This window comes from Silurus meridionalis, chromosome 26, assembly GCF_014805685.1.
Source record: "Silurus meridionalis isolate SWU-2019-XX chromosome 26, ASM1480568v1, whole genome shotgun sequence".
Classification (NCBI taxonomy): domain Eukaryota; kingdom Metazoa; phylum Chordata; class Actinopteri; order Siluriformes; family Siluridae; genus Silurus; species Silurus meridionalis.
The window spans coordinates 10128792-10155065 of NC_060909.1; the positions used below are offsets into that span (position 1 = coordinate 10128792).

The following is a 26274-nucleotide window of genomic DNA, read 5'->3' on the forward strand; positions in this document are numbered from 1 at the left end:
TGTGGACTACCTTATCATAAACTTCTTAAATATAATATTTTTATTATACTATACTATACACAAAAAATAGAGAGTAGGCGATTTATTGAAAACTGCATTTAAACTTTAAAACAGGCTGTTCATCAGCTAATCTACAGTTTAAGACCATGGCCTTTAAAATTAAAAATCTGTGCAAAAACATGGCTTTAATGTCATTGTCCTTCAGACAGCCACAATGTCCTGATGGCAAATAGCAAAAAGGCTTGACGTTTTTGAATGTGGCAGGATTGTTGAGCTGCACAAGCAAGGGCTCTCGCAACGTGCCATTGCTGCATAGGTTGAATGTAGTAAGACACCCATCTTAAATTTCTTTAAAGATCCTGAGAGTTATAGGACAAAAAAAAAACGAGTGGTAGACCCAAAAAAATTTCACCTGCACTGAGCCAGAGGATCTGACAGGCTCTCCATGAAGACACAGGCTGAACCTCAACTCAAATTAAGGTACCCATAATTACTGATGCTAACTGGAGTTTTTGCACTTGCAAGAATTTGCAAGGGAGCACCAAACATGGGACATTGAAAGATTGAAGAAAGTTTTATTCTTGGACAAGAAAAAATTTAACCTGGATGGTCCTGATAGCTTTCAACGATACTGGCATGACAAGGAGATCCCACTGGAGATGTTTTCGGCACGGCACAGTGAAGGAGGCTCCATCATGATCTGGGGTGCTCTTTCCTTTAATAGGAATATAGAGCTTCAGGTTGTGCAGGGGCATCAAACGGCGGCTGGCTATGTGGACATGTTGCAGCAGGCATCCCTGAGGGCCCTCGTCTGTGTGGTAATGATTGGGTCTTTCAACAGAACAACACTGCAGTTTACAATGCTCGCCTGACATGGACTTCTTCCTGGACAATAACGTTGCACTTCTGGACCATCCTGCATGTTCCCCTTTGGGAGGTGGATGGCAAAATAAGTTTACAAAAACGGAGGTCAGTTCCAGATTGTGGAAGCCCTTCGTGAAGCCATCTTCACCACATGGAGCAACGTTCCCACCAGCCTCCTGGAAACAAATGCATCAAGCATGGCGAAACAAGTGTTTGAAGTTATAAAGAAGAACTGTGGGGCCACTCACTACTGAGTCCTTTTTTTGACACTTTTAATTCTGTTGTGGGGATTTTTGGGTCATGGTCTTAAACTTCAGATCAGCTGATGAACAGCCTGTTTGAGTTTAAAAGCAGTTTTCAATAAATTGCCAATCTCTGTTTTTTTTTGTTTGTTTGTCTTTTGATCCTTTTTGTTGTTTTGCCTTTTTGAAGAAGTTCTTACAACCTGGTTATGATCCACCAGCACGAAATGTGAATACAGTGGAACCCACTTATCTCGACCTCGGTTAACTCGACAACCATATTAAGTCGACGTTTTTGAAGTGGAACCGCCAAATTCTCGCTTTGTCTAAGCATTTTTTAATGGTTATGTTGACTTTTTTATGTAGCCAAACCTTGATATCTCGAGCACAAGGGGGAAAAATTTGCCATTTAACGTCGGTTATCTCGGTGCAGCTGCAGAAGAACTCGCGAAAGTGGCGGAAAAATCAAGCCTTACAGCTGCTACAGGTGTTGTATTGTATACTGGTGAATCTCTGCTGTTAGTTAGTGCACATATGCCTTTTGTTGTTAAATGTTATGCGATGAACGGGAGGCGAAATCCGCGCTTGGTAGGAGCGCAGCGCGGAACGTGGGATGAGCAGCAAAAACATAGAATTAACAACAGCAGGATCGGGGGGGGAATCCGCGATGCGCTTTGGGAAGAAAAGCGCAGCCGTTGAGAGAGTGCCGGTGTGAAGGCACGTACCGGGATACGCATAAGCGAAAACAACGACCACCGTGAACCAACATATACCAACAATAACGGACGGTGAGAGTGTGGAAGTTTCAAACACATTCTCATTTATTAACGCACATCATGTACATAAAGAAATTTCAAGCACGTTAATATATTGCGGCCATATTGATTTTCGTTTATCTTGATGCTTTTTGGCAACCCCCTAGGACATCGACATAACCGGGTTCCACGGTACTTGGAATGTTTCCCCCAGTCTTAAGATTTTGTTCAGGTGCACACACACACACACACACACACATATAGTACACTGGTAAATAAGTTTACATTCAAAGAGTTGCCAAAAATGTATATTCCAATGCTACAAAAATTTTAAATGGTTTTCAGAAATGGGTTTATGGTATACCAATCATATCTCCTCATGTTAATCTACATTTGATAAAATACAGGTATAGACACCATTTATTAATTGGTTATTGCATGAACACAGCTTTGCTTCTCACAACACACAGAATATAAGCAGTGCTTGGTACTATATAATTTGGCTTGGGGTGATGTACAGTAGCGATGAGTGAATGATCATCTGTTGTTACTGAGTTCACCTGTACTGTGATAGTACACGGAGTGTCACTGCCTAAAAATTTAACATTGAAACATTACAGTATATGGATCTAATGGATTTTAAAATAAACACAATATAAATAATTATTTACAGAATACATGAAGGTAAGATTAAAGAAAAACTGATTTTCTAAAGCTTGAAAATAAGTTACTACAAACTAAGCTCACTCTGTTACTCTCTTTCTATACAAAATGGTCTTAAATGTACATCAGCAACGATTAGACTTATTTTCAAGATGAGCTATCTAATGGTTAAAAGCTCTGCCTCCAAGATATAGAGCAAAATTGCCCAAACTAGGGCCTGTAGATGCCATGTATGAAAAGAAGGGGGGAAAAAGGGAAAAAGGGGAAAAAAAATGCCATTTGTAAAAACTTAGAAAATTATAAAAAAAACATATAACAAATAAGGACCAGCTTTATGTTCACTGAACCAGAACTTTAAAATGAAAACTGTATTAGTTTACTGAGTATATTTTCTATTTTTTCATTTAATTTCAAATATTATGAAATCACAAATGTGAGGAGCCATGGCAACATTAATTTTAATATAATGTTAATTTAATGAAACATTTAGCCCACAGCCCTCAGTCAATTTAGATTTTCTGCCCTTCATAGGAAAATGTTTGGGCACCTCTAGTGCCTGAAATCCATCCAAACACACAGGAAATACACACATAAGACTTTAGTCTTGAAAAGGTCATGGCTTAAATCATTAGTTTGATAATGTTTTAGAAATGTTGTAAGTTCTTTGTAATGAAAATAGCCTGGAAAGTTCCAGCCTGGAACTTGGATATATATATATATATATATGAGCTGGATTAATGGCACAATTGTCATGAGTTATCCCGTAATTAATCTCATATTAATCAAATTTGTTCTAAATGTACCTTAAACTGAATACTTCAAGTTTTTAACTTATCAACATGGTCATGGACAAATATGGATGCTTTATGCAAATGTATGTTTATTATTAGTGAAAACAAACTCAACATAGAGCATGAAGACAAAATATTCTTGTAAATGTTTTAAAGTAAATATAGAGTTTTGAATTACGTAAATCACCAGGATTTTCTTTTTTTTTTTTTTTTTTATACCCGAGTAAAGAAAGGACATTGTGAATAAATGTGTTGAACTGAGGGTTTAATTTCGCCTCCTTTATATTTATTTATTTATATTTTTCATAAAAATGGTGTATGCTGCGTTAATCAAATTTGTGCCGTTGAAATGAATTTCCGTTAACGCATTAATATTTATCATATACTTTTTATACATGATATTTTTTCCAGATGATGATCATGATCATACCCATTATCAACCTCCTTTTTTCTTGCATTCTTTCTCTTTTTATCCTAATGGCTCCTTTTTTTTTAAGCAGAGTTAGGGGTTGGCCTATAGTCTCTTCTCTCCACATTTTCCCCACATACTGTACACTTTGTGTTTATATGCAGCAAAATAAATTAAATGCACAAAACACTATACATGTAGAAATTGAAATCTGATCAACTTCTAGTCTTCTTAAGTAAAGTCGAATGTATTCCTGTTGTTCAGATGACAAGTGCAGTAGCACAGATCTACATAACAGAAGTCTTGTTATTATGCAACAGCAAGTTAAAAGGGTGAAAGTGAATTTCAAAGTATATAATATAATGTTCCTATACTCCATTGCTTTTAACATACTGATGATCATGGTAAATGTTGAGTTTTAATAGAGATAATTAAGTACACACATGAGCATTTCCTCCATCTCTAGCTGTCACTGTTAAATTTCAGCAAGCAGTTTTAAAGTTCGCAATAAAGACAAAATTACGAGATCCGACCAACTAAATAGAATCCAGACCTTTAGTAACCTTTATGGAGCTAGACATGACTGCAGTGTTTATTTGGCTGTTAAAGGAAACTTTTACAGCCAAGTAGATTCATCATGTCATGTTAGTCCACAAACACTGTTGTTTTCAGAAAAAAAAACAGGGTGTGAAAATAAACTTACCCAACTGCCAACTGTGACAAATAATTTGCCCCTGTGAGAAAACTTATAGCTGCTAACTGTATATTGCTTTCAAAAGAATCTTATTTATTATATAAACTGACATTATATTCCATGCATTCAGAAAGTATTCAAAGCCCTTTTTTTTTGTAAAATGCGTAAAAAAGAATTCTACACTCCGTACCTTACAATAACAAAGCAAAAACCACACTTGCAATACATTGCAAAACTTATTAAAAAGAACAATAAGCAACCTTGAAATATTTTACTGAAATACGCACTCAGACCCTTTGTAGTGACACTTGAAATGTAGCGCAGGTGCGTCCCATTTATTTGGATTTTGTTGAGATGTTTATATTAATTAGAGTCCAGCTGGGGCAAATTCAGTTGATTGGATTTCCAAGTGGGAGTCAAAGGAAAAGGATTTTGTCTATACACAGATGTCTTGAGTTCTGTGTGTCTTTATGTCCAAAAAAAAAACTATTTCTACTGCAATGGTTCAATGGTTTCCAGAAATCTTATATGGAAGAAGATGATTTTTCCTGAAGCTGGCTATCCTGTCAAAATGAGTAATCAGAGTAAAAGGGCTTTAGTAAGAGAATTGAATAAGAACCTGATGGTCTCTTTGGTGGAGCTCCAGAGATAAAGATGAAAAAGGCTAAGCATCACTGAAAAACACCAATCTGGACTTTGTTTTAGTGACCAAACAATCTTTCTCAAAACAAAAACACAAAAGAATTTTTGTTAAATTTTAAATTTGATTTTCGCAAATTTCAAGTGGGCTTTCATGTGTTCTCCAATCTGCACACCTGATCTCTGAAGCTCAACCAGAGAGGCCATCAGGATTTGACTTGTCCATGCAACGAATCTTAGTCTGTTCATTTTTTCTCAAATGTAAGGGCTCCAATGACATTTTAGATTTCGATGTAGTATTCATTTTTTGATTGAGACACTTGAATTCTGTAGTGGTGGGTGAATACCCTGGAAAAAATGCACCGGGTGTATAGCGTGTGTGCCGTACCTGCTGCCTCTTCTCGATCTCCAGTTTCATGCGGATGCTGAGGCAGCGCAGCGTGTCCTGGAATGTCTGCCGGAGTGCTTTCTCCATTAGAACCTTATGAAACGCTCCCACTGCACCCCCACACACAAACACCACCGCATTCGAGAAGAGCTGGTGAGAGAGAAAGAAAAAGACATTTTTATCTACATGTACCATTTCAACATTTTTATGAATGTACTGTATATCCTACAGAATATAGAACAGTTCCTGAAACTGGGTATGAACTGTTTTTTGGGAGTTTTTTTGTCTTGTTTACACACAAAAACCCAGAACAGAATCGAAACTAAAGAATCGTTAAAACAAAACCTTATGACTGAATGTAGGAAGGTGCGTTCTTCTAGGGTGAAAGGGCATTAAAAGAAAATGGCAAAGTGACTAAACAGGAACCAATTCAAAAAACAAGCATATACTTAAATTAGTATAAACTTCATGTTTATCCTAACACTTGACAATTTTGACCCTTTAACTCTCCCATTAGATCTTAAAAATATTTTGCAATATTACAATATGTCACTTTTCCCCAGATTTCTACTAGCTTTTCCCACATTACTGTAATGTGCATGATATTATGTCAACCAAAAATTCTACTAATCCTCTAATTCTACTCCGTTTCTTCTAATAAAGAGATCAAAAAGTAAGAAATATTTTGGTCAACTGTCCACAAGCTAGTAAATGACCCTAGAGAGAGAATGTGCCTCTATGTGGTCTAATGCCATTTAAACCTGCGATCCCTGGTTTTGTTTTTAGGAGCTTACAGCTAAATATTACCCTCACCCCTAAGGTTTGATTTAGCTGTTTTTTTTCGTGTTAAATATGATCATAACTGTGCTAGCGATAACAGTAGTCTCCTGTGGCATCAGCGAGACACACAACTGCCATAGATTTTCAATATAAATATATTTATTGTGTACATTCTAGTAATTTTTTAAAGCTCTGCATCTGTGATCTCTCCTCTACGAGGCACTGATGGCTGATCCAGGCAGCACACTTACCTGATTGGTGAGGTTCGGCTTCGATTCAGACAAGGTGAAGTGCACTGACAGGACAATAATATGAGAGAGGGAAGAGACTATGCTGAGGACGACAGCAAACCACATCTGGAAGGGGAGTAACGTGAACACTGTGATGATGATGAAGAGGAAGAAAGGCACCTACACAAGGGAAAAGAATGAACCACGACTCAATAAAAAATTGCTTTGTTTAGTTGCTGTGCTGTAAAGAAGTATTTGCTCCCTCCTAATTTTCAAAAAACTAAATTTGAAGACGTAAAACACAGTTTTACTCATTCATAATTCAACTCCATTACCCTTGTGGAAAAAAGGCAATTCCCCCATTAATGTAATAACTGGTTGTGAGAAGATAAATAAAATATTTTTTTCACATTCTTCTGTAAAGAAATGTTTAAAATCAGCCACGTTAGAAAGCTTTCAAACATGTAACTCGTTTAAGGTCTTATAGCTTGTCAGTGGGGTATAAAATGATGACTAAATTGCTCCAAAAACTTTTAATTTATTTGGGTCTTGTCCAATTGCTAGATTTTTATTAAATATTTCAAAGAAATACTTTCTCAGAACTGTACAAGATCATTTTCAATAATGAAACAATATGATTCAAATAATTTTTTTACGGCATGTTTGCCTTAAAGCATTTCTTTACAGGTTTTTTTAAAATGTTAACAGTGTTCTAGGTCAGTACAAATGACCTACAACACCGTTAATTGAAAATGTTCCAGTGTTACATATTCGTAAGTAGCAAAAGTATGCGTCTTTGCTTGCTGTGTCTGTTGTGTGTAATCACTTTGTGCAGCAATAACTACAACAACATTTCCACTAAATAATCATTGTTTTTATCCCATTTGTTTACTTGGATTCTTTTCGTCTCCCTTTAGGACTTGAAGATCTGATGATGCATCATATGCAAAAACATGGCAAATTCAGGGGTACAACTTTCTAATACATCTGTTAGTTATTTATATATAAATATATTTATATATAAATAAATATACATGTGTGTGTGTGTGTTACCTGGTCCCAAGGAAGAATGCGTTCTGTGCAATAGATGAAGGTAAATCCCATAGTGAGGTGTGTAGCCCATACCACCAGTCCCAACAGCATGGTCCATTTCTGAGTAAGCGCCTCAGCACAGACTAACACAAACACAGCCACGAACACAACCAGCCCAGCGCTGACCACGGCCACAAACGCTACATGGCTATGTACCCTCTAAACAACACACACACACACACACACACACACACACACACACACACACACACACACACAAGAATAGTAATTATTTATCATTCACAAGTACAAGTATATTTTTATTATTAACACCATCCAACATTTGTTTTGTAATAAGATTTTGAGGTTTTCTTTTTTCATTTTAAAATGTGTTCAACAATGTTCGTACAATTATATAAAACAATAATTCTGTTATACAGTGGTGTGAAAAAGATTTTTATGATTTCTTATTTTATTGCATGTTTGTCACTTAATGTTTTAGATCATAAAACTAATTTAAATATTAGTAAAAGATAACACAAGTGAACACAACATACAGTTTTTTAATGAAGGTTTTTATTATTGAGGGAAAACAAAATCCAAAACTACATGGCCTGGTGTGAAAAAGTGTTTGCCCCCTGTTAAAACTGGTTTATAACACCTGAGTTCAATTTCTCTATCCACACCCAGTTCTGATTACTGCCACACCTGTTCACAATCAAAAAATCTCTTAAATAGCACCTGCCTGACAAAGTGAAGTAGACCAGAAGATCCTCAAAAGCTAGACATCATGCAGAGATCCAAAGAAATTCAGAAACAAATGAGAAAGAAAGTAATTGAGATCTATCAGTGTGGAAATGGTTATAAAGCCATTTCTAAAGCTTTGGGACTCCAGTGAACCACAGTGAGAGCCATTATTCACAAATGGCAAAAACATGTAACAGTGGAGAACAGGAGTGGCCGGCCGACCAAAATCACCCCAAGAGCACAGCGACGATTCATCCAAGACCTCACAAAAGACCCCACAACATCCAAAGAACTGCAGGCCTCACTTGCCTCAGTTAAGGTCAGTGTTCATGACTCCACTATAAGAAAGAGACTGGGCAAAAATGGTCTGCATGGCAGAGTTCCAAGACTAAAACCACTGCTGAGCAAAAAGAACATAAAGGCTCGTCTCAGTTTTGCCAGAAACATCTTGATGAAAATACTTGTTAAACTTTTTGAATGGTGTGTGTCCCATTTACGTCTGGCGTAAAAGTAACACCGCATTTCAGAAAAAGAACATCATACCAACAGTAAAATATGGTGGTGGTAATGTGATGGTCCAGGGCTGTTTTGCTGCTTCAGGACCTGGAAGACTTGCTGTGATAAATTAAACCATGAATTCTGCTGTTTCCCAAAAAATATTGAAGGAGAATATCCGGCCATCTGTTTGTGACATCAAGCTGAAGCAAACTTGGGTTCTGTAGCAGGACAATGATCCAAAACACACCAGCAAGTCCACCTCTGAATGGCTGAAGAAAACCAAAATGAAGATTTTGGAGTGGCCTAGTCAAAGTCCTGACCTGAATCCTATTGATATGCTGTTGCATGACCTTAAAAAGGTGGTTCATGCTGGAAAAACCTCTAATGTGGCTCATTGCAAGTTATCGCATATGCTTGATTGTAGTTGTTGCTGCTAAGGGCGGCCCAACCAGTTATTAGGTTTAGGGGTCAAACACTTTTTCACACAGGACCATGTAGTTTTGGATTTTGTTTTCCCTCAATAATAAAAACCTACATTTAAAAACTGCATGTTGTGTTTACTTGTGTTATCTTTTACTAATATTTAAACTAGATTGATGATCTGAAACATAAAAGTGTGACAAACATGCAAAAAAAAAATCAGGAAGGGGCAAACACTTTTTCACTTCACTGTATACGTGATACTTTAGAACATCTATAGGCAACATAGGCTTCACATTTTGAATAGTGCTCTCGATTTGACAGTTCAAGCTCTTGCTCTATTTACATTTTTATTAAAACAGATTTAATATATACACCGATTCCCTTCCTCATATGAATAGACTACAAGTGAAAACAGCAATTTAAGAGGATTTACACAGACCCTGACACCCCCCCCTTAACACACACACACACACACACACACACACACACACACACACACACACACACACACAAACACAGTGATGGAAAGTTCACATGGACGGCATATCACTTAACCGTAAGGTATGCGTGATGCACAAAATCAAACCTAAGCTGTAATAACATTTTCTCAGAGTTCTTGCAATTTTTCTAAAGGGGAAGAAAAGTTGCCTTATCAAAACTTTCAAGAGGGCGAAAGAGAAAGAACATTCAAGCGCTTGGATACAATAGCAGGAAAAAAGCGGCGCGCTTTTTCCTCTTGGAAGTCTTCAGATTGATGGAAATGCCAGAACCTGCCAATCATTAGGCTTTAAAACAATCGCTTCCTGTTACGCTTTCTTTCACAACACTCACGGCGCTTCTTAATTTTTCGGCGCAGAAGGAGGGGTGGGATTCGTCTGGAAAATATCTGTTTCAAAATCTCGACATGCTTTGTAGGATATAGATAACAGATATTTCATTATTGTTTAACATTAACTTGTAAAATCTCTATCGTGAAAGTTGATGAAATGGAGGAGGAGCTGTGATTGCTTAAGATTTGGCGAGACAACAAATCAAATACAGGTTTGGCGTTCCTCATCAGCTGCTGTAGATACTATGCAAAAATTCATTCTAGCTATTAAGCTATGATGCAACATCGGTCAATATTGTCCTGCAACTACATTAATGTGTGTATGTGATTTTCTCACCAGTTGCAAGCTGAAAAACAGCACCAGCAGGATAGCACATGTGAGCATGCTCAGCCAGAGCAGCAGAACCAGAGGCTGATACTGGCTGATGCACAAGAACTTCCTGTACAGTGCTTCCTGTTTCAGCTTCTGCTCGTTTAGCAGGTACTTCCCTTTCGCTGGCATCTTGACCACAGAGTAGTAAAACCTAGCCTCAGTTCAGCACAAATGTGCAATATATGCCCATAGAGACTGCGTGTGTGCGTTTATAAGGTTCCACTGCACATCATGGTTTTCTCTTCCCCTGAATGAGTCATTCTGTCCAACACCACACTCTTCTCTTTACTAGACGATTGTTCTCGTCTTTGATAAATGCAGAGAGTTGGGTTTCGCAGGTCCGAGGCGGGAACAGCAAAGGATGAGGAATGTCAGCACGGTTGTCACGGATACCTCTGGGACTCAAGAAGGGAAAATACTGAAAGATAAAAAAAAAAGAACAATAAATTACTGTACTGACAGACAGAGAGCAATTAGGTCTTCTTTTCTTTTTCCGTGGTGAGCACTTGCTTTTGTCTGAACGCCATAAAACTTTCCGATCCATCTGCGACCGGTGACCCTCATTCACAAACACACACACACACACACACACACACACACACACACACACACACAAAGAGAAACCTAAAGGCTCACAACAACTCAAAAAAAAAAAAGGAAAAGTATTTAAGCTGTAAAACAATTGCCCTGAATGGAGATTTCTCACCCCAAACTGCTTCCACATCTTATTTTACTCTGTTTTGTTTTTCATTCATTTTGTAACATTCTTAGCACACTAATAGTTTTAATTCTATGATGTACAGCAAAAGATTTCATCAGGAAGCACAAAACGTAATTCATTAAGTTTGAAAATTGCACCTGACCACATGTGTAACAAAAACTGTAAATACAATTGCATGTTAAAATGGCATTTTCCAATCAATAAAATGAAGACATTTTCATCTAAAACTTGGATTTTTTTCTAACAAAGATTATGTTCAATTTAAAACTAACAATTTAAAAAATATAGAAGCAAATAACTGGCTAAATGACTGACATGAATATTTTGAATACTTCCAGAAAGAAGCTGTTTAGATCAGTGTTATTTGCATGGAAACACTGTACATACATACAAACCAAAAATATATGATTTACAAAAATAAGGGAAAAAACCCTCAAATGACCATGAAAACAGAGCCCAACATTGACTAGATCAAGAGGACAAAAGGTATGGCCCATCTCTCTCCCTGTGTGTGTGTGTGTGTGTGTGTGTGTGTGTGTGTGTGTGTGTGTGTGGGGCCGCACAGGCACAAAGACAGAAAGGCCCTCATTGAGGCGCAGCAAAGGGAAGCTGCACCTGCTGGGAAAAGAAATAGGAACAAAAAGGTCTCAGTTCTGTCCTTTTCAATGTCCACAAAGATGTCTGGCTGCCTGCTTCTCTCTAGCGGAGTAATCTTTTAGAATCTTTCGAAAAAATAATGTTTATTTAACTGAAGAAGCGAGCCAGAATTCAATATAGTCAGCCACCAGTTGTGCAGGTAATCAACGATGGGATAATATTTGCTTTTAATTACAAGCAGGTGTACACAAGATGACTGCAGCCGTTTGCAGAGTCGCTTGTGTACGTCTTAAGAAATGAACAAGGAAATGGTACAACATTATTGGGGGACGGAATAGGCAGCATGTAACATGGTATACACAGCTGAAAAAACAAACTATAGCCGTCTCATTCTTACATATTTTTCTCATGCTTACATAACCCTTATACAGCTTTTACTATTACAGTCAGTATTTGTTTTTTTCTTTTACATCACTTTAAATTCATCACTTGAACTAGGAGACCCAAAACTGTTCCAGCATAACACAAAGCCAGCTCTATAAAAATATAGTTTATGTGGGTTGAAGTGAATGATATTGAGTGGACTGCTATAGAGCTCTGACCTCAACCTTCCTGAACACCTTTGGGATGAATTGGAACACTGTCTGCCCCCCAGGACTCCTCACTCTACATCAGTACCTGAATGAGCACAAAGCTCACAAGATTTTGAAGAGTTTGTGAAAACATCTTTCTAGAAGATTATAGGTTAATAGGCAATGTTCAAAAAGCACATTCCAATCTCAGGATCTGTTGTCCACAAACGTTTGTCCATATAGTGTATTTTTGAAAGTAAGGTTAGAGTTTCCAGTGGCGGGTCATGAGAACAATCCCGGCAGTGAACAGTGATTTTTTTTTTTTTCCAAAACTGCCAATGTATTTAATCTTGCTGTTTAAAATCAGATGATATTATCTCAACTAGAGAACGTTGCAAGTAATTGTCCAGATGTACATAAAGTACACATGACTGTGTGTGTGTTCGTGCGTGCGTGGGTGGGTGCGTGCGTGTGTGCACGTGTGTGAACAATGTTCTTATGTTGGCGGTGTTTCTGCATTTGCATGCAAAGTCGTGTCAAGAGATTTTGTCGATGTTGTCACGGTACCATTTTATCCTTTAAATATAGTGGATGACCTTGGAAAGGAACGTTAAAAGGAAAAATTCAGACAAAAACTCAGAACAGTGAATGGCATTTGTGACTGGCAAAATTATGGCAGTTAATTTGACATATAAAGAAATGTAAAACCCTTCCAATTTTTTTTTTTTACTAAATTACTAAATCCATCCACCTTCACGAAATGGAAAGCATTTGCCTGTGAGCGCAAATTGTCCATTTAAGGAACAAGTCCAGAAATTAGATGAATAATTGGAGACTGTAATAAGAAGCATACCCAATCAAGACATTCTACTGGTTAAGAGCTCCAGAATGTCCTTTTATCAAACGGCAAAAAAAAACTCATCTCATCAATGCTGCATTTTTTTGGCTTTGCCCAAATGAAAGCTACACGTTTTGATAAAAACACACTACAGCACATGTTCTGTGTTCGGAGAAGAACGAAACCTGTTTATCATTTCAACGCAGTGATTAACTTCATCGCAAGGCAACCACGACTGGATGAACATGGTCAACAAGATAAAGTGAGAGACAGACGAAAGGAGGATCACGAAAAAAGATACAAAAGGTTCAAAGGTCTTCCTCGGATTGCTAGATATTAATGTTTGAGGGGCAGATGCTTAACAACAGTTTGTACTGAAGAGAGCAAACACAAGCTACGGTGCTGAGATTAAATTTTGTTGTGAAAATATTTGGTAAAAAAAAAAAAAAAAAAATTTAACAATGTTTGTTATATAAATACAATTTTATGAGCAGTGGCAGCTGAGTGGTTACTAAAGTGGTTATGGGTTTGAAGCTAGTAATCAGGAAGAAGTCCGCTGAAAAGGGTCACTACTGAGGCCAAGGAACATGAGCGTATACTATAAAAGGTGGATAAATCCTAACCCCAGTATACCTCCAGTTTTGTTGCCTGGAAACCAATATGATTACTAAAAATATGCAACAAATTAGCAATAAAGTATGCTAGTAATGTAGATCAATACGATGGTGTGACCCAAACTGTAGTATACTTATGCACTATTTTATATTCTATATAATGGTTTGCTCTTACACTCAACTGTTATAGCTTTGCTTATGTAGCAGATGAGTGGAGGGGTTACCATATGCAGGCGCTGGGTGTTGGATAGTTTTCAAGATGGCTGTTTGATTTACTTTTAACATAAAAAAAATGTGTATGCAAGTTTTGCATAGTTTACAGTACACGATTTATGCCACAACAGTTTTCTTATAGATCTCCTCTTCTCACAAAGTTTCTGGGTATCATACATGTAGTATATGTTTACTAACTTGACCAACATTACAGCTGTGATCTGCAGCGTTCTGTCCAAATTCCACACACAATATTAGGGCTGGGTATCGGCGAGAATCTGGCGACACGATATGAATGGTACAGGGGTTGAGATATGATATTTTGCGATACATTGTGATAATGTAAGCAAAGCGATATATTGGGATATTTCCGATTTTACGAATAGGATATACACTCACCGGCCACTTTATTAGGTACACCAGTCCAACTCCTTGTTAACGCAAATTTCTAATCAGCCAATCACATGGCAGCAACTCAATGCATTTAGGCATGTAGACATGGTCAAGACGATCTGCTGCAGTTCAAACCGAGCGGCAGAATGGGGAAGAAAGGTGATTTAACTGACTTTGAACGTGGCATGGTTGTTGGTGCCAGACGGGCTGGTCTGAGTACTTCAGAAACTGCTGATCTACTGGGATTTTCACGCACAACCATCTCTAGGGTTTACAGAGAATGGTCCGAAAAAGAGAAAATATCCAGTGAGCAGCAGTTCTGTGGGCGCAAATGCCTTGTTGATGCCAGAGGTCAGAGAAAAATGGTCAGACTGGTTCGAGCTGATAGAAAGGCAACAGTAACTCAAATAACCACTCGTTACAACCCAGGTATGCAGAAGAGCATCTCTGAACGCACAACACGTCGAACCTTGAGGCAGATGGGCTACAGACCACACCAGGTGCCACTCCTGACAGCTAAGAACAGGAAACTGAGGCTACAATTCGCACAGGCTCACCAAAATTGGACAATAGAAGATTGGAATAACATTGCCTGGTCTGATGAGTCTCGATTTCTGCTGCGACATTCGGATGGTAGGGTCAGAATTTGGCATCAACAACATGAAAGCATGGATCCATCCTGCCTTGTATCAACGGTTCAGGCTGGTGGTGGTGGTGTAATGGTGTGGGGGATATTTTCTTGGCACACTTTGGGCCCATTAGTACCAATTGAGCATCGTGTCAACGCCACAGCCTAACTGAGTATTGTTGCTGACCATGTCCATCCCTTTATGACCACAGTTTACCCATCTTCTGATGGCTACTTCCAGCAGGATAACGCGCCATGTCATAAAGCGCAAATCATCTCAGACTGGTTTCTTGAACATGACAATGAGTTCACTGTACTTAAATGGCCTCCACAGTCACCAGATCTCAATCCAATAGAGCACCTTTGGGATGTGGTGGAACGTTAGGATTCGCATCATGGATGTTCAGCAGACAAATCTGCAGCAACTGCGTAAAGCTATCATGCCAATATGGACCAAAATCTCTGAGGAATGTTTCTAGTACCTTGTTGAATCTATGCCACAAAGGATTAAGGCAGTAGTGAAGGCAATAGCGGGTCCAACCCAGTACTAGTACCTAATAAAGTAGCCGGTGAGTGTAATTAAAGGAAATCTGTCATTGAGAGCACACCACCATCGGCAAACAAAAAATATTTAACCAGAATACAGTTTGCATTAATTACATCTAAAATGACACTTCTAACCCTAACCCCTTAAACCTACCCATACCATCAAACCTGTGCCAGCTGTACCCGCATCACAGCTCAGTGCCATCAAGTGTATTGTAATACATGAACACAATTAATATAATTGAACCAAACATTGTAATTGTTTTTCTATTTATTTTTTAAAAATATGCACAGTCATTACATATTAGCATTGCCATAAGTATAAGTATTAGTGTAGTAGTAAAAGCATGACCTGAGCGCTAACTAGTGTTTCATATCTAAAAGCTACAATTGTAGGGAGGCAAGAAAATAAACAGTATTATTATTTCTTCTATAAAAGTAGAGAATGCAGTCAGGTGAGGGAAGACAGATATGTAATGCAGTTGTTTTTTTAAAGTATCGCTAAATAAGTATCACCATACTCAGATATAGCAATATTTTCTTACACCCCTGCGTCAAAACTATTAATAAATATAATATAAAAGATATATATAAATAAATACATATAAAATATATCATATAAAAGAGGCGAAAATAAAACCTTAAATGCAACATGTTTATTCACAATGCCCTTTTAATACTCAATAAAAAAAATTTCATAATTTAATAAATAACTTTTTCAAAACAACAAAATCTGCCATGATGCACACATCCGGCAATTAAAACCTTCCCTGTGGAAACATAGCAAAAGTTCCGTTTGGTGTGCTGATGATTTACGTACAGTGTAACATTGGATTTGCTAGTAACGTGTTTTGCAAATGCTTTGCAGGACGAGCAAACATTTGTAAATAAAATTGAACTTGCTTTACGAGCGATAACTTGCATTGTGAACATCGAGCATCACGTCAACAACACCTGAACAGCCCACGCTCAACTGAGACTGAGAGTAAAACCCTGGGAGCTCAGGTCAGCTTCCCGTCTTCATTCGGGGTGTATCCCTCGTGCGACTGTACTGTTTACGATAGTATTGTGTGACCACGTGTGGAATCATGAGATTCTCCTTCCAAGCAATAATCATCCTTCTCCTCATGTTTCCGTCACGCCAGCCACGATTTTTTTCAAAGGTACAGCACAGGTTAATTTGTTTTACTAATCATTGTTATTGTTTCAGATACATTAAGGACAACAATTTGTACATAAAATATTAATGTACGAAAATATTTTTATCTTCATGCTCTATGTTGAGTTTGGTTTCACTAATAATAAACATGCATTTGATCAATATTTGTCCATGCCAATGTTGATAAGAGTATTAGAAGTATTTAAGTTACATAAAAATGTGCGATTACATACTTTAATCAATTAACAGCCTTAATATATAGAAATATATAAAAACCATGTTAGCAGGCTGCAGATTTGTGACAGTGCTGCACTGTACTTTGGTTACGCTCATGATCCAGGTTGCACTTTGCCCGCTGTGTGTAGTGCAGCAGAACGAGCAGCCTGAGCTACAGATCTGGGGTTGTACTACATGACTGTAAAGAGCATCAAGTTTAAACACAGCTGTTTCAAGCGTCTTGCCTCGTGCTCCCTGTTTTCAGAATTAAGCTGATCGGAGTCAAAGACGACACAGAGACGGTTAGAGGTGTGACGTCAGCAGTCTGAAAGAATAAATGCAGGCACGGTGAGAGACAAAAGACTGAACATAAAGAACCAGGCAGACAAGTCCATTAAAATCTAAAAGAATGTTCATAAAGCAGAGAAGGAGGGAGAGGGATAGAGAGAAAAATCGAGAGAGATTGATTTAAGAAGAGAGAAACAGTGAAAGACAGAGAAGGAGAACAGAAGAGAGAGATTTTATTGCACATTTGAACCATTAAAAAAAAAAACTACAAGGACATGAATGAAATGAGAGGGAGGATGAGAGCAAGAGAGAGAGAGAGAGAGAGAGAGAGAGAGAGAGAAAGAGAGAATTTAAGGACTGTGTGTGTGTGGGAGAGTGTGTGTGCATGTGCACGTGTGTGTGAGTGTACCATTGAATAGTAGAACTGCACAGTTTTGTATGACTGGCCTTTCTATCTGAATGCAAACCAATCTAGCAATCAGGGAAAACAGATAAAAGGAAAAAAATAATTAATCCTGGCTCACATGGCCTACCTCCAGTGAACCACTGAATCATGAGCACACACACACACACACACACACACACACACACACACACACACACACACACAGAGTTGCACGGTTGCTAACCATTTACATGGTTTTTACAGCACAACAACATGACTACCTTTGTGAAACTCTGACAATGCGACACAATACAATTAATTACAAAGGCATATTTAAATTTTGCTGGTTTTCTAAACAATTGCTTTCCCATTTCCCATAATGCCCGATTTAATGTTTACAGCATTCTGATTATTACTATTAGCAATGACTCAATGCCATTTGTCAGACTGAGTGCAAGGACAATACAATACCAATAATATCTGCATAAGAAACTACTTTTCACACTTGGTTCGAATTCTAGTGTTTGCATCCATAAGAGCCGGCCCTCTAATCACAGGTTTGTGTTCACAGAAAGGAATTGTGTGAACAGGGGAACATGGCACCAAAGAGGATTTTGTAGCCGTGCAGGAAGACACCAGACGTGCAATTTTTCATGATACTATCAGTGCAGGCAATCGCACTACAATCATGCACTAATTACAGAGCTCCATCCTATGAAAGTCTGGTATTATATATCAGTAACCATAACAACCTTTTTTTTTTCCGGGCATCACAAAAGTAGAACCTGGTAGAAATGTGACAAGTTGAACCAATCATGTTCTCAAACTCAAAAAAAAAAAAAAAAGAAAAAAAAAAAAAGAAAAACAGCTCACACACCATTTGAACATCCAGAAGAGAAACTACAGCATCTTTATTAATCAGACCAGGTCAAGTTCTTCTACATGAGCCCTAAAACACATTCACTTGTTTTATCATTTTTATTGATTGTGTGTGCATGTGTGTGTGTGTGTGTGTGTGTGTGTGTGTGTGTGTGTGTGTGTGTGTGTGTGTTGGGGGTGACGGTGGGATCACCAAAAACTCCAAGCCTTCTAACTGAAGGATGAGTCATGTTTGGAAAGTTGCGGGTGCTGGTTGAACAAACACGATCACAGCCCGTGAGAACTTACTGTTACTCTGGGTCAATGATACAACAACAAAACTTCTGTAATGTCACTCTCGTTTAGGCAAAAAAATAAAAAAAATAAAAAGGAAAAATAATAAAAATACGAGCCAAACCAATCTGGTGCTTTGTGAAACAAACAAAACACCCCATATGCTATTACAGTATAAAAGCTTTGCAAAGACAGTTTTAATGTGGTAATGGAGATCTGCCAAAAGAAAATATAAGTAATATGTAACGAGTTTGCAAAAATCCCCATATGAAAATGTGTTCTGTGATATTTACCAACAAACAAACCCCGTCTCAGAAAGGAAATAAGGAAGGACGGAAGGAAGGAAGGAAGGAAGGAAGGAAGGAAGGACATAGGGATGGAAGGAAGGATGGAAGGAAGTAAGGAAGGACATAGCAAAGGAAGGAAGGAAGGAAGAACAGAAGGAAGGAAGGAAGAACAGAAGGAAGGAAGGAAGGAAGGAAGGAAGGAAGGAAGGAAGGAAGGACATAGGGACGGAAGGAAGAAAGGAAGGAAGGAAGGAAGGAAGGAAGGAAGGAAGGAAGGAAGGAAGGACGGAAGGAAGGATAAAGGGAAGGAAGGAAGGAAGGAAGGAAGGAAGGAAGGAAGGAAGGAAGGAAGGAAGGAAGGAAGGAAGGAAGGAAGGAAGGACATAGGGACAGAAGGAAGGAAGGAAGAAAGGAAGGAAGGAAGGAAGGAAGGAAGGAAGGTCAATTGACAAATAAATGGAAAGGATAAATTGTAAAAAAAAGAAGAAAAAAAGAGAGAAACAGAATAGATGGATGAATGGATTAGAAACCTAGAATAGACTAACGGTTTGATCAATTGCATTATGTTTATTAGAAACAAGAGGAAGTGCAACTGCTCGTGTCATGTGGCTGATTGGAAGCATCATGATATGCTTTACACCCATGCACTCACACGGAGCTGCACGTGTGTAAAAACACAACTGTGTGGCTGATGTGAAACAGTAAGAATGAGAAAATGGAAGGGTAAAACAGTAAAACGAGGGTGCAGAAGCAGAGTAAGCATCATCTCCCAGCACTGAGGCCAAACCACATCCCTCCCACACACTCTCTCAATCATAACACTGCGGCCATGGGACACATCTGTGAGTGGAGTCGTGTAACCACGCAGGGCAAGCTGAGAGTCAACATGGCTGCCAAGCAGCACACTGGAAAAATACTTGCACACAAAACGTGAGATGTATTTAAAACGCCCTTCAGCTCTAATGTACATGCACATGCACATGCAGACACACACACACACACACACACACACACACACACACACACAAACACATGTTACTTAGTAACTGTAGGATTATACAGTAGTAAAGTGATTGTGTTACTCAGTAACTGTGGGATTAAATTAAAGTGTGTGTTACCCAGTAACTGTGGGATTATACAGTAGTAAAGTGAGTGTGTTACTCAGTAACTGTGTGATTATACATAAGTAAAGTGAGTGTGTTACTCAGTAACTGTGTGATTATACATAAGTAAAGTGAGTGAGTTACTCAGTAACTGTGGGATTAAATTAAAGTGAGTGTGTTACCCAGTAACTGTGGGATTATACATAAGTAAAGTGAGTGTGTTACTCAGTAACTGTGGGATTACATTAAAGTAAGTATGTTACTCAGTAACTGTGTGATTATACATAAGTAAAGTGAGTGTGTTACTCAGTAACTGTGGGATTAAATTAAAGTGAGTGTGTTACTCAGTAACTGTGTGATTATACAGTAGTGAAGTGAGTGTGTTACTCAGTAACTGTGGAATTATACAGTAGTAAAGTGAGTGTGTTACTCAGTAACTGTGGAATTATACAGTAGTAAAGTGAGTGTGTTACTCAGTAACTGTGGGATTATACATAAGTAAAGTGAGTGTGTTACTCAGTAACTGTGGGATTATACAGTAGTAAAGTGAGTGTGTTACCCAGTAACTGTGTGATTATACATAAGTAAAGTGAGTGTGTTACTCAGTAACTGTGGGATTAAATTAAAGTGAGTGTGTTACTCAGTAACTGTGGAATTATACAGTAGTAAAGTGAGTGTGTTACTTAGTTACTGTAGGATTATACAGTAGTAAAGTGATTGTGTTACTCAGTAACTGTAGGATTATACAGTAGTAAAGTGATTGTGTTACTCAGTAACTGTAGGATTATACAGTAGTAAAGTGATTGTGTTACTTAGTAACTGTGGGATTAAATTAAAGTGAGTGTGTTACCCAGTAACTGTGTGACTATACATAAGTAAAGTGAGTGTGTTACTCAGTAACTGTGGGATTATACAGTAGTAAAGAGATTGTGTTACTCAGTAACTGTAGGATTATACAGTAGTAAAGTGATTGTGTTACTCAGTAACTGTGGGATTAAATTAAAGTGAGTGTGTTACTCAGTAACTGTGTGATTATACATAAGTAAAATGAGTGTGTTACTCAGTAACTGTGGGATTATACAGTAGTAAAATGAGTGTGTTACTCAGTAACTGTGGGATTATACAGTAGTAAAATGAGTGTTACCCAGTAACTGTGGGATTATACAGTAGTAAAATGAGTGTTATTCAGTAACTGTGGGATTATACAGTAGTAAAGTGAGTGTTTTACTCAGGAATTTGTTTTCAAGGCTACATTATGTAAGTTTTCCAGGTATGAAAACAAGAACTATCTGTTTACAAGCAAGTAATGAATTTTAAATAAACAGACAGATCGAACAGCATGTGAATGATTAAGCAGAGTGTGTTAAGAAGATACAGAGTCAGACTCAGACATCCAATTAAATAGTAACACAGCATCTGCAGGGTAGAAAAAGTAGTGTCTGCTCATCGACACACAGGACGTCTGCGCTGCGTGCTTAGATCTGACACAAGCTCTTCACCTCTCCTTTATTCACAGTCTTTCTCTCTTCACCTCTCATCCTATCGTTGATTATGTAGTCGTAACTCAGCCCTTCCCTTACAGCCCATTACTTTGGAAAGGAAAAGGAAATAAAGTCTCAGATCGCAAATCTGCACTGTCCACGCAAACTACTGGAGCTGGAGATAAAATGTAATAAAAACAACATTATACGACGCGTGGTTATCATTAACCACAGCGTTCGTGCCAAAATGGACAACATTGGTTTCAATTACGATTACATTCAATTAAACAAATGAAAACGGAAGAGGAACGTGATATAGGCACACATCTCAGTGAACCAGTGAGCCAGAGCCATTACGATTTCTGCATCATCAGACTTTCTAAGATCAAAAGCCATCACGATAATGAATGATTTTGTGCTATGATTTTTTTTAGCGTACTCTCAGCACCATTTCCTTTCAATCCTTCAGGACTACTGGGCTTTAATGAAACAGAAAGGGGGGATACTATTACAGCTGAACAGAAAGACAGAAGGAAGATTTCCCAGGAAATATATTCCACCCTCATAAAACGGCATTAGTGATATCCTAAGGAAATAAAGACAATAGCAAATTCATTGTGGTGGGGTCATTTAAAGGGAACTCCCAGCACTGTGTATGTGTGTGTGTGTGTGTGTGTGTGTGTGTGTGTGCGTGACTGAATTACATTAATATTCCCATATGCGTGTTGTGGCTTATGAAGCCCTTCAGATGGTGTTATTACACTATTTTCACTATTTTCTTGTGAAATTGCACACTATACGCTTATCTTTTGTGCATGTCTCAATAGGAAGTAAAATTTTACCATTTTAAATTCTGCTTACGTAAACATTTGTCCTTCATTCTGCTTATTCAAAATTCTTTACAGTTTACATAAGCCTCGTCGTCGTCCCTTCACTCCACTGATCTCTATACGCTACCATCAGCAAAGAAGCAAATAAATGTATTTATTTATGTTTAATAAACTACACTAATTTATTCACCTGTAAGCATTTATAAGCACTAAAATGCTGAGACTGTGTGCAATTAATAAAGGATAAAATGGTAAAGACAGACAAATCATATATTGAGAGGACAAATGGATGACAATTATCTAATTATTATAATTATCATCAATTATTATTATATTATTAATCTTAAAGTTGCGATATGTGAAACTTGACAGCCAACACAATTAACGGAATCTGTCCACAATTCCTGAACCACCATCATTCGATTGTTTTAACTCCATTATACACCACTTTTAAAGCCATTATCCGATTACAAAATACATCGACTGGATTTTATTACAGTTTTTACCATGGGATGTGGCACACAACAGGATTGTGAATTTCTCTAGCTAGTGAGATTTTAGATCAAAGTTTTTTAACACTGTTGTTATCAAATCGAGCTCTATACAGAGCATGATGGCTAAAATATTATTAAGTAGCCTAAATAAATCATTTTCCAATTGTTTAGGTGGGAAAAAAACACAGCAGTTAGTTTTGGTCCACGGTGTCATCTAAAGGTTCTTTCCAGAAGGCTAAATAAACAGATGGATAAAAATCAAGTACTCACCATGCAAATCAGACGGTCGCTTTCAGTTTGGGGTGTGTTTCAGAGCCTCGAGTTTCTCGAGACTGAACAGTGACCTCACAACCTACACAGAAACAGATTTGAAGTCATTTAAAGTTTTTCCAGTTTTGACATTTCAGTCAGTATAAGACAGACTTACTCACTGCTCGATCATATCTTTCAGGTTTTTTTATTATTTTATATCTTTTTTGTTTGCATTAACATTGTGCTCTCTAGTTCCATCAAACACACACACACACACACACACACACACACACACACACAAAGACAGAGAGAGAGAGAGCTGATGAGTAGGTGAGTGTAGTACATGTTATACTTTATGCTATTCTAAACTGTAAGAGTAGGTGCACCCTGTAACCCGTTCGAACACTGACATCAGATTACTGTGTGTGTAAGTGTGTGGTGTTTGTTAGCTATGCTGCACACAATGTATTTGATGGCCCCATAGACTCATTTTGTCATTACAGTTGGTCATCGGTAATTAGCTGACTCACCCGCATTAGTTTGTGGATGTGTGTGTGTGTGTGTGTGTGTGTGTGTGTGTGTGTGTGTGTGTGTGTGTGTGTGTGTGTTACAAATGTTCAAAATTGAGTGCAGTCTATTTAAATATGGTTACATTTTGGACATTTATTTTGCATATTTGGTTAATATAAGTGAAGATTTGGTAAGGCTACAGTGGCGTGTATAATGTCAATGTAATTTACGATATTCATCAAATTGCGAATTGCAAGTTCAGCTGAAACCGATATCCGTTCTCGATAAGGAAGGAAAAGTAGGCGCATTCAAAACAATGTAAATTGATTTATTTAACGTTTTACTTTGTGCTTGTTAGTCTCCCAAATTTGTTGTCTCGTCGTTGGGGTTTGAACTTGCGATCTCCCGGTGACAAGGCAAAGATTTTCTGTTTCTGAACAACATTAAATCATGTATAGAACAAAAATCTCTTCTTATTATTTGGTATGGGAACTGAAGAAGCTTTGTGATCTTTTTGCACATCTCAAATCTAAAAAACTACTTGTGCTGAATCCCAAGATGGATATCTGTGGCCAAGAAATGCAACCAGAAGAGTTACATAACTTTTACAGCTAAACCATAACTTATGTAACTCCGTAACTCTCTGTCACAACTCACAAACTTTACAGAATTGCCTTCAGAACTCACCGACCTAAAATACAAACGAGCTTTTCAAACTGCCATAAATCTGTGCATATGCCATGTAAAAGAAACATCAGCACATCAGGCTGTGAAATGTCTTAGTGGCACAAAAGATCTTCATATACCAGACCAATAGAAATACTTTAGAAAATAAAATTAAACAGGAAATAAAAAAATAATAAATTATGCTGATTCAGACAAAGCAAACAGACTAATTTGTGTGCAGAATTAGTGTTCTCTCTCTCTCTCTCTCTCTCTCTCTCTCTCTCTCTCTCTCTCTCTCTCTTTTCTCTCTCGCTCTCTTTATTTCTTTCTCTCTCCCTTTTCTCTCATCTGCCAGATCTCCTCTCTCCACACTCCTCTCCCCAGTTGCTCTGATCTCAAAGCACTTGTTGTGCGAGTAGTTGGGTGCCTCAGTGTTCAATTACGCTGCTTCAGCTCTCTCTCTCTCTCTCTCTCTCTCTCTCTCTCTCTCTCTCTGTGTGTGTGTGTGTGTGTGTGTGTGTGTGTAGACACTGGGCAACGGTGTGTGAGCCCTAGTTCTCTTACACACTGACTGTCACCGTGGCTATGAGACGTGGAATGCATTACAAAAGCTCAAGTTTAAAACGATTCGCAAGTAAAAACATGCTAGCCTGTTTGGACACACACACACACACACACACACACACACACACACACACACTCTCTCTTTTTCGCTCTTCCTATCTATATATCTTTCTATTTATCTCACTCACATAAACACACACACTATAATCAGGAGTGTTGTGTTTTAAAGGCCAAAAGCCAAAACCAATGTCTGTAATGTGTAAAGTAATCCTTCTGGCTTATTTGTAAAAGTGAACACTGAAATGTTCAGGATTCAATTCTTAAACTGATCCAACACACCAGTTTCAGAAATTACAGCAGGGCAGAGGAAAGCAGGGTAGAGTACTGTATAACAGGATCAGGAACGAGTACAGAGGGAAAGAGAAGGGAAGAGTAGGGTAGGCAAGGGTATCGGAAAGAAAAGTGGAGTATGGAAGAGTACAAAAGAGAAAGAGCTGGGTAAAAGAACGATAGAGTAGAGCGGGGAAGTTAATGAAAAAGAAAGGTAGAGCACGGTAGGAAATGAAACACCCCCTCACACACACACACACACACACAGAAATATGCACAGAAAAAGGGATGTAGTATTAAGGTGCTTATTTGTCTTTTTTTACACTTAGCTGCTCTTGAGCTCAACTATGAAGTTGTTCACATTTGTGTGTGTGTGTGTGTGTGTGTGTGTGTGTGTGTCTGTGAGTGGACTGTTGGTTGATTATTAGCTTAGCTGTAATGACAGTGCTGTCACAGATCATTATTCATCCTCCTTTTAACACGCACACACACACATGCTCACACACACAAAAACTGATTCACACACACACATTCACAAGACAGAATCTCAGTAGTGAGTTTTTCATTGTGGGGTGAACAGGGTTGTATGTTCTGCAGTGAACAGTCACACTGAAAGGACAGACTGATGAACACAAAGCAAAATAACCTCCAAAAACACCTCTGTCTACCTCTCAGATTTTCTCTATTCACAACAACGGTGGATACAAAACACACAGTAAAAGCAGACATGCACAAAATTCGGCAAATGAGACATAATTCTCAGTGAATAAGCATGTACACTAAAAAAGCAAACTGGCACATGCTAACCAGCTCCTACTACATCCTTGATTGTGATAAACCAGCAGCCTGATTCAAGTAAATTATATCATTCACTCATTTCCTGTGCCAGATTTGACAAAATAGCATTGCAACACCATGTTGCTTTTCATGAAGCCATTGTTGCCATTTGTATGATAAACACTTCAGCAGGAAATTCAGTCCTGACTGGTCATGAGACTCTCCAGGGGGCTGCTCGTGCTATCTGCTATCTTCTGCATACATTAGTACACAGGGTGGATACTTATTTTGGAAAACTCAG

The 26274-nt window shown here is 38.1% G+C and overlaps 1 protein-coding gene across 1 annotated transcript in view; it reads right to left on the minus strand.

Annotated features, from left to right (window-relative positions):
* adcy7 (adenylate cyclase 7) overlaps positions 1–26274 on the minus strand; it is a 79656-nt gene that overhangs the window by 29321 nt on the left and 24061 nt on the right. Inside the window, 5 exon segments of the mRNA XM_046840069.1 lie at positions 5446–5595; positions 6477–6635; positions 7509–7706; positions 10322–10775; positions 23145–23226. Coding sequence (XP_046696025.1) covers positions 5446–5595; positions 6477–6635; positions 7509–7706; positions 10322–10486 — 672 coding nt within the window. The 5' untranslated portion in view covers positions 10487–10775; positions 23145–23226.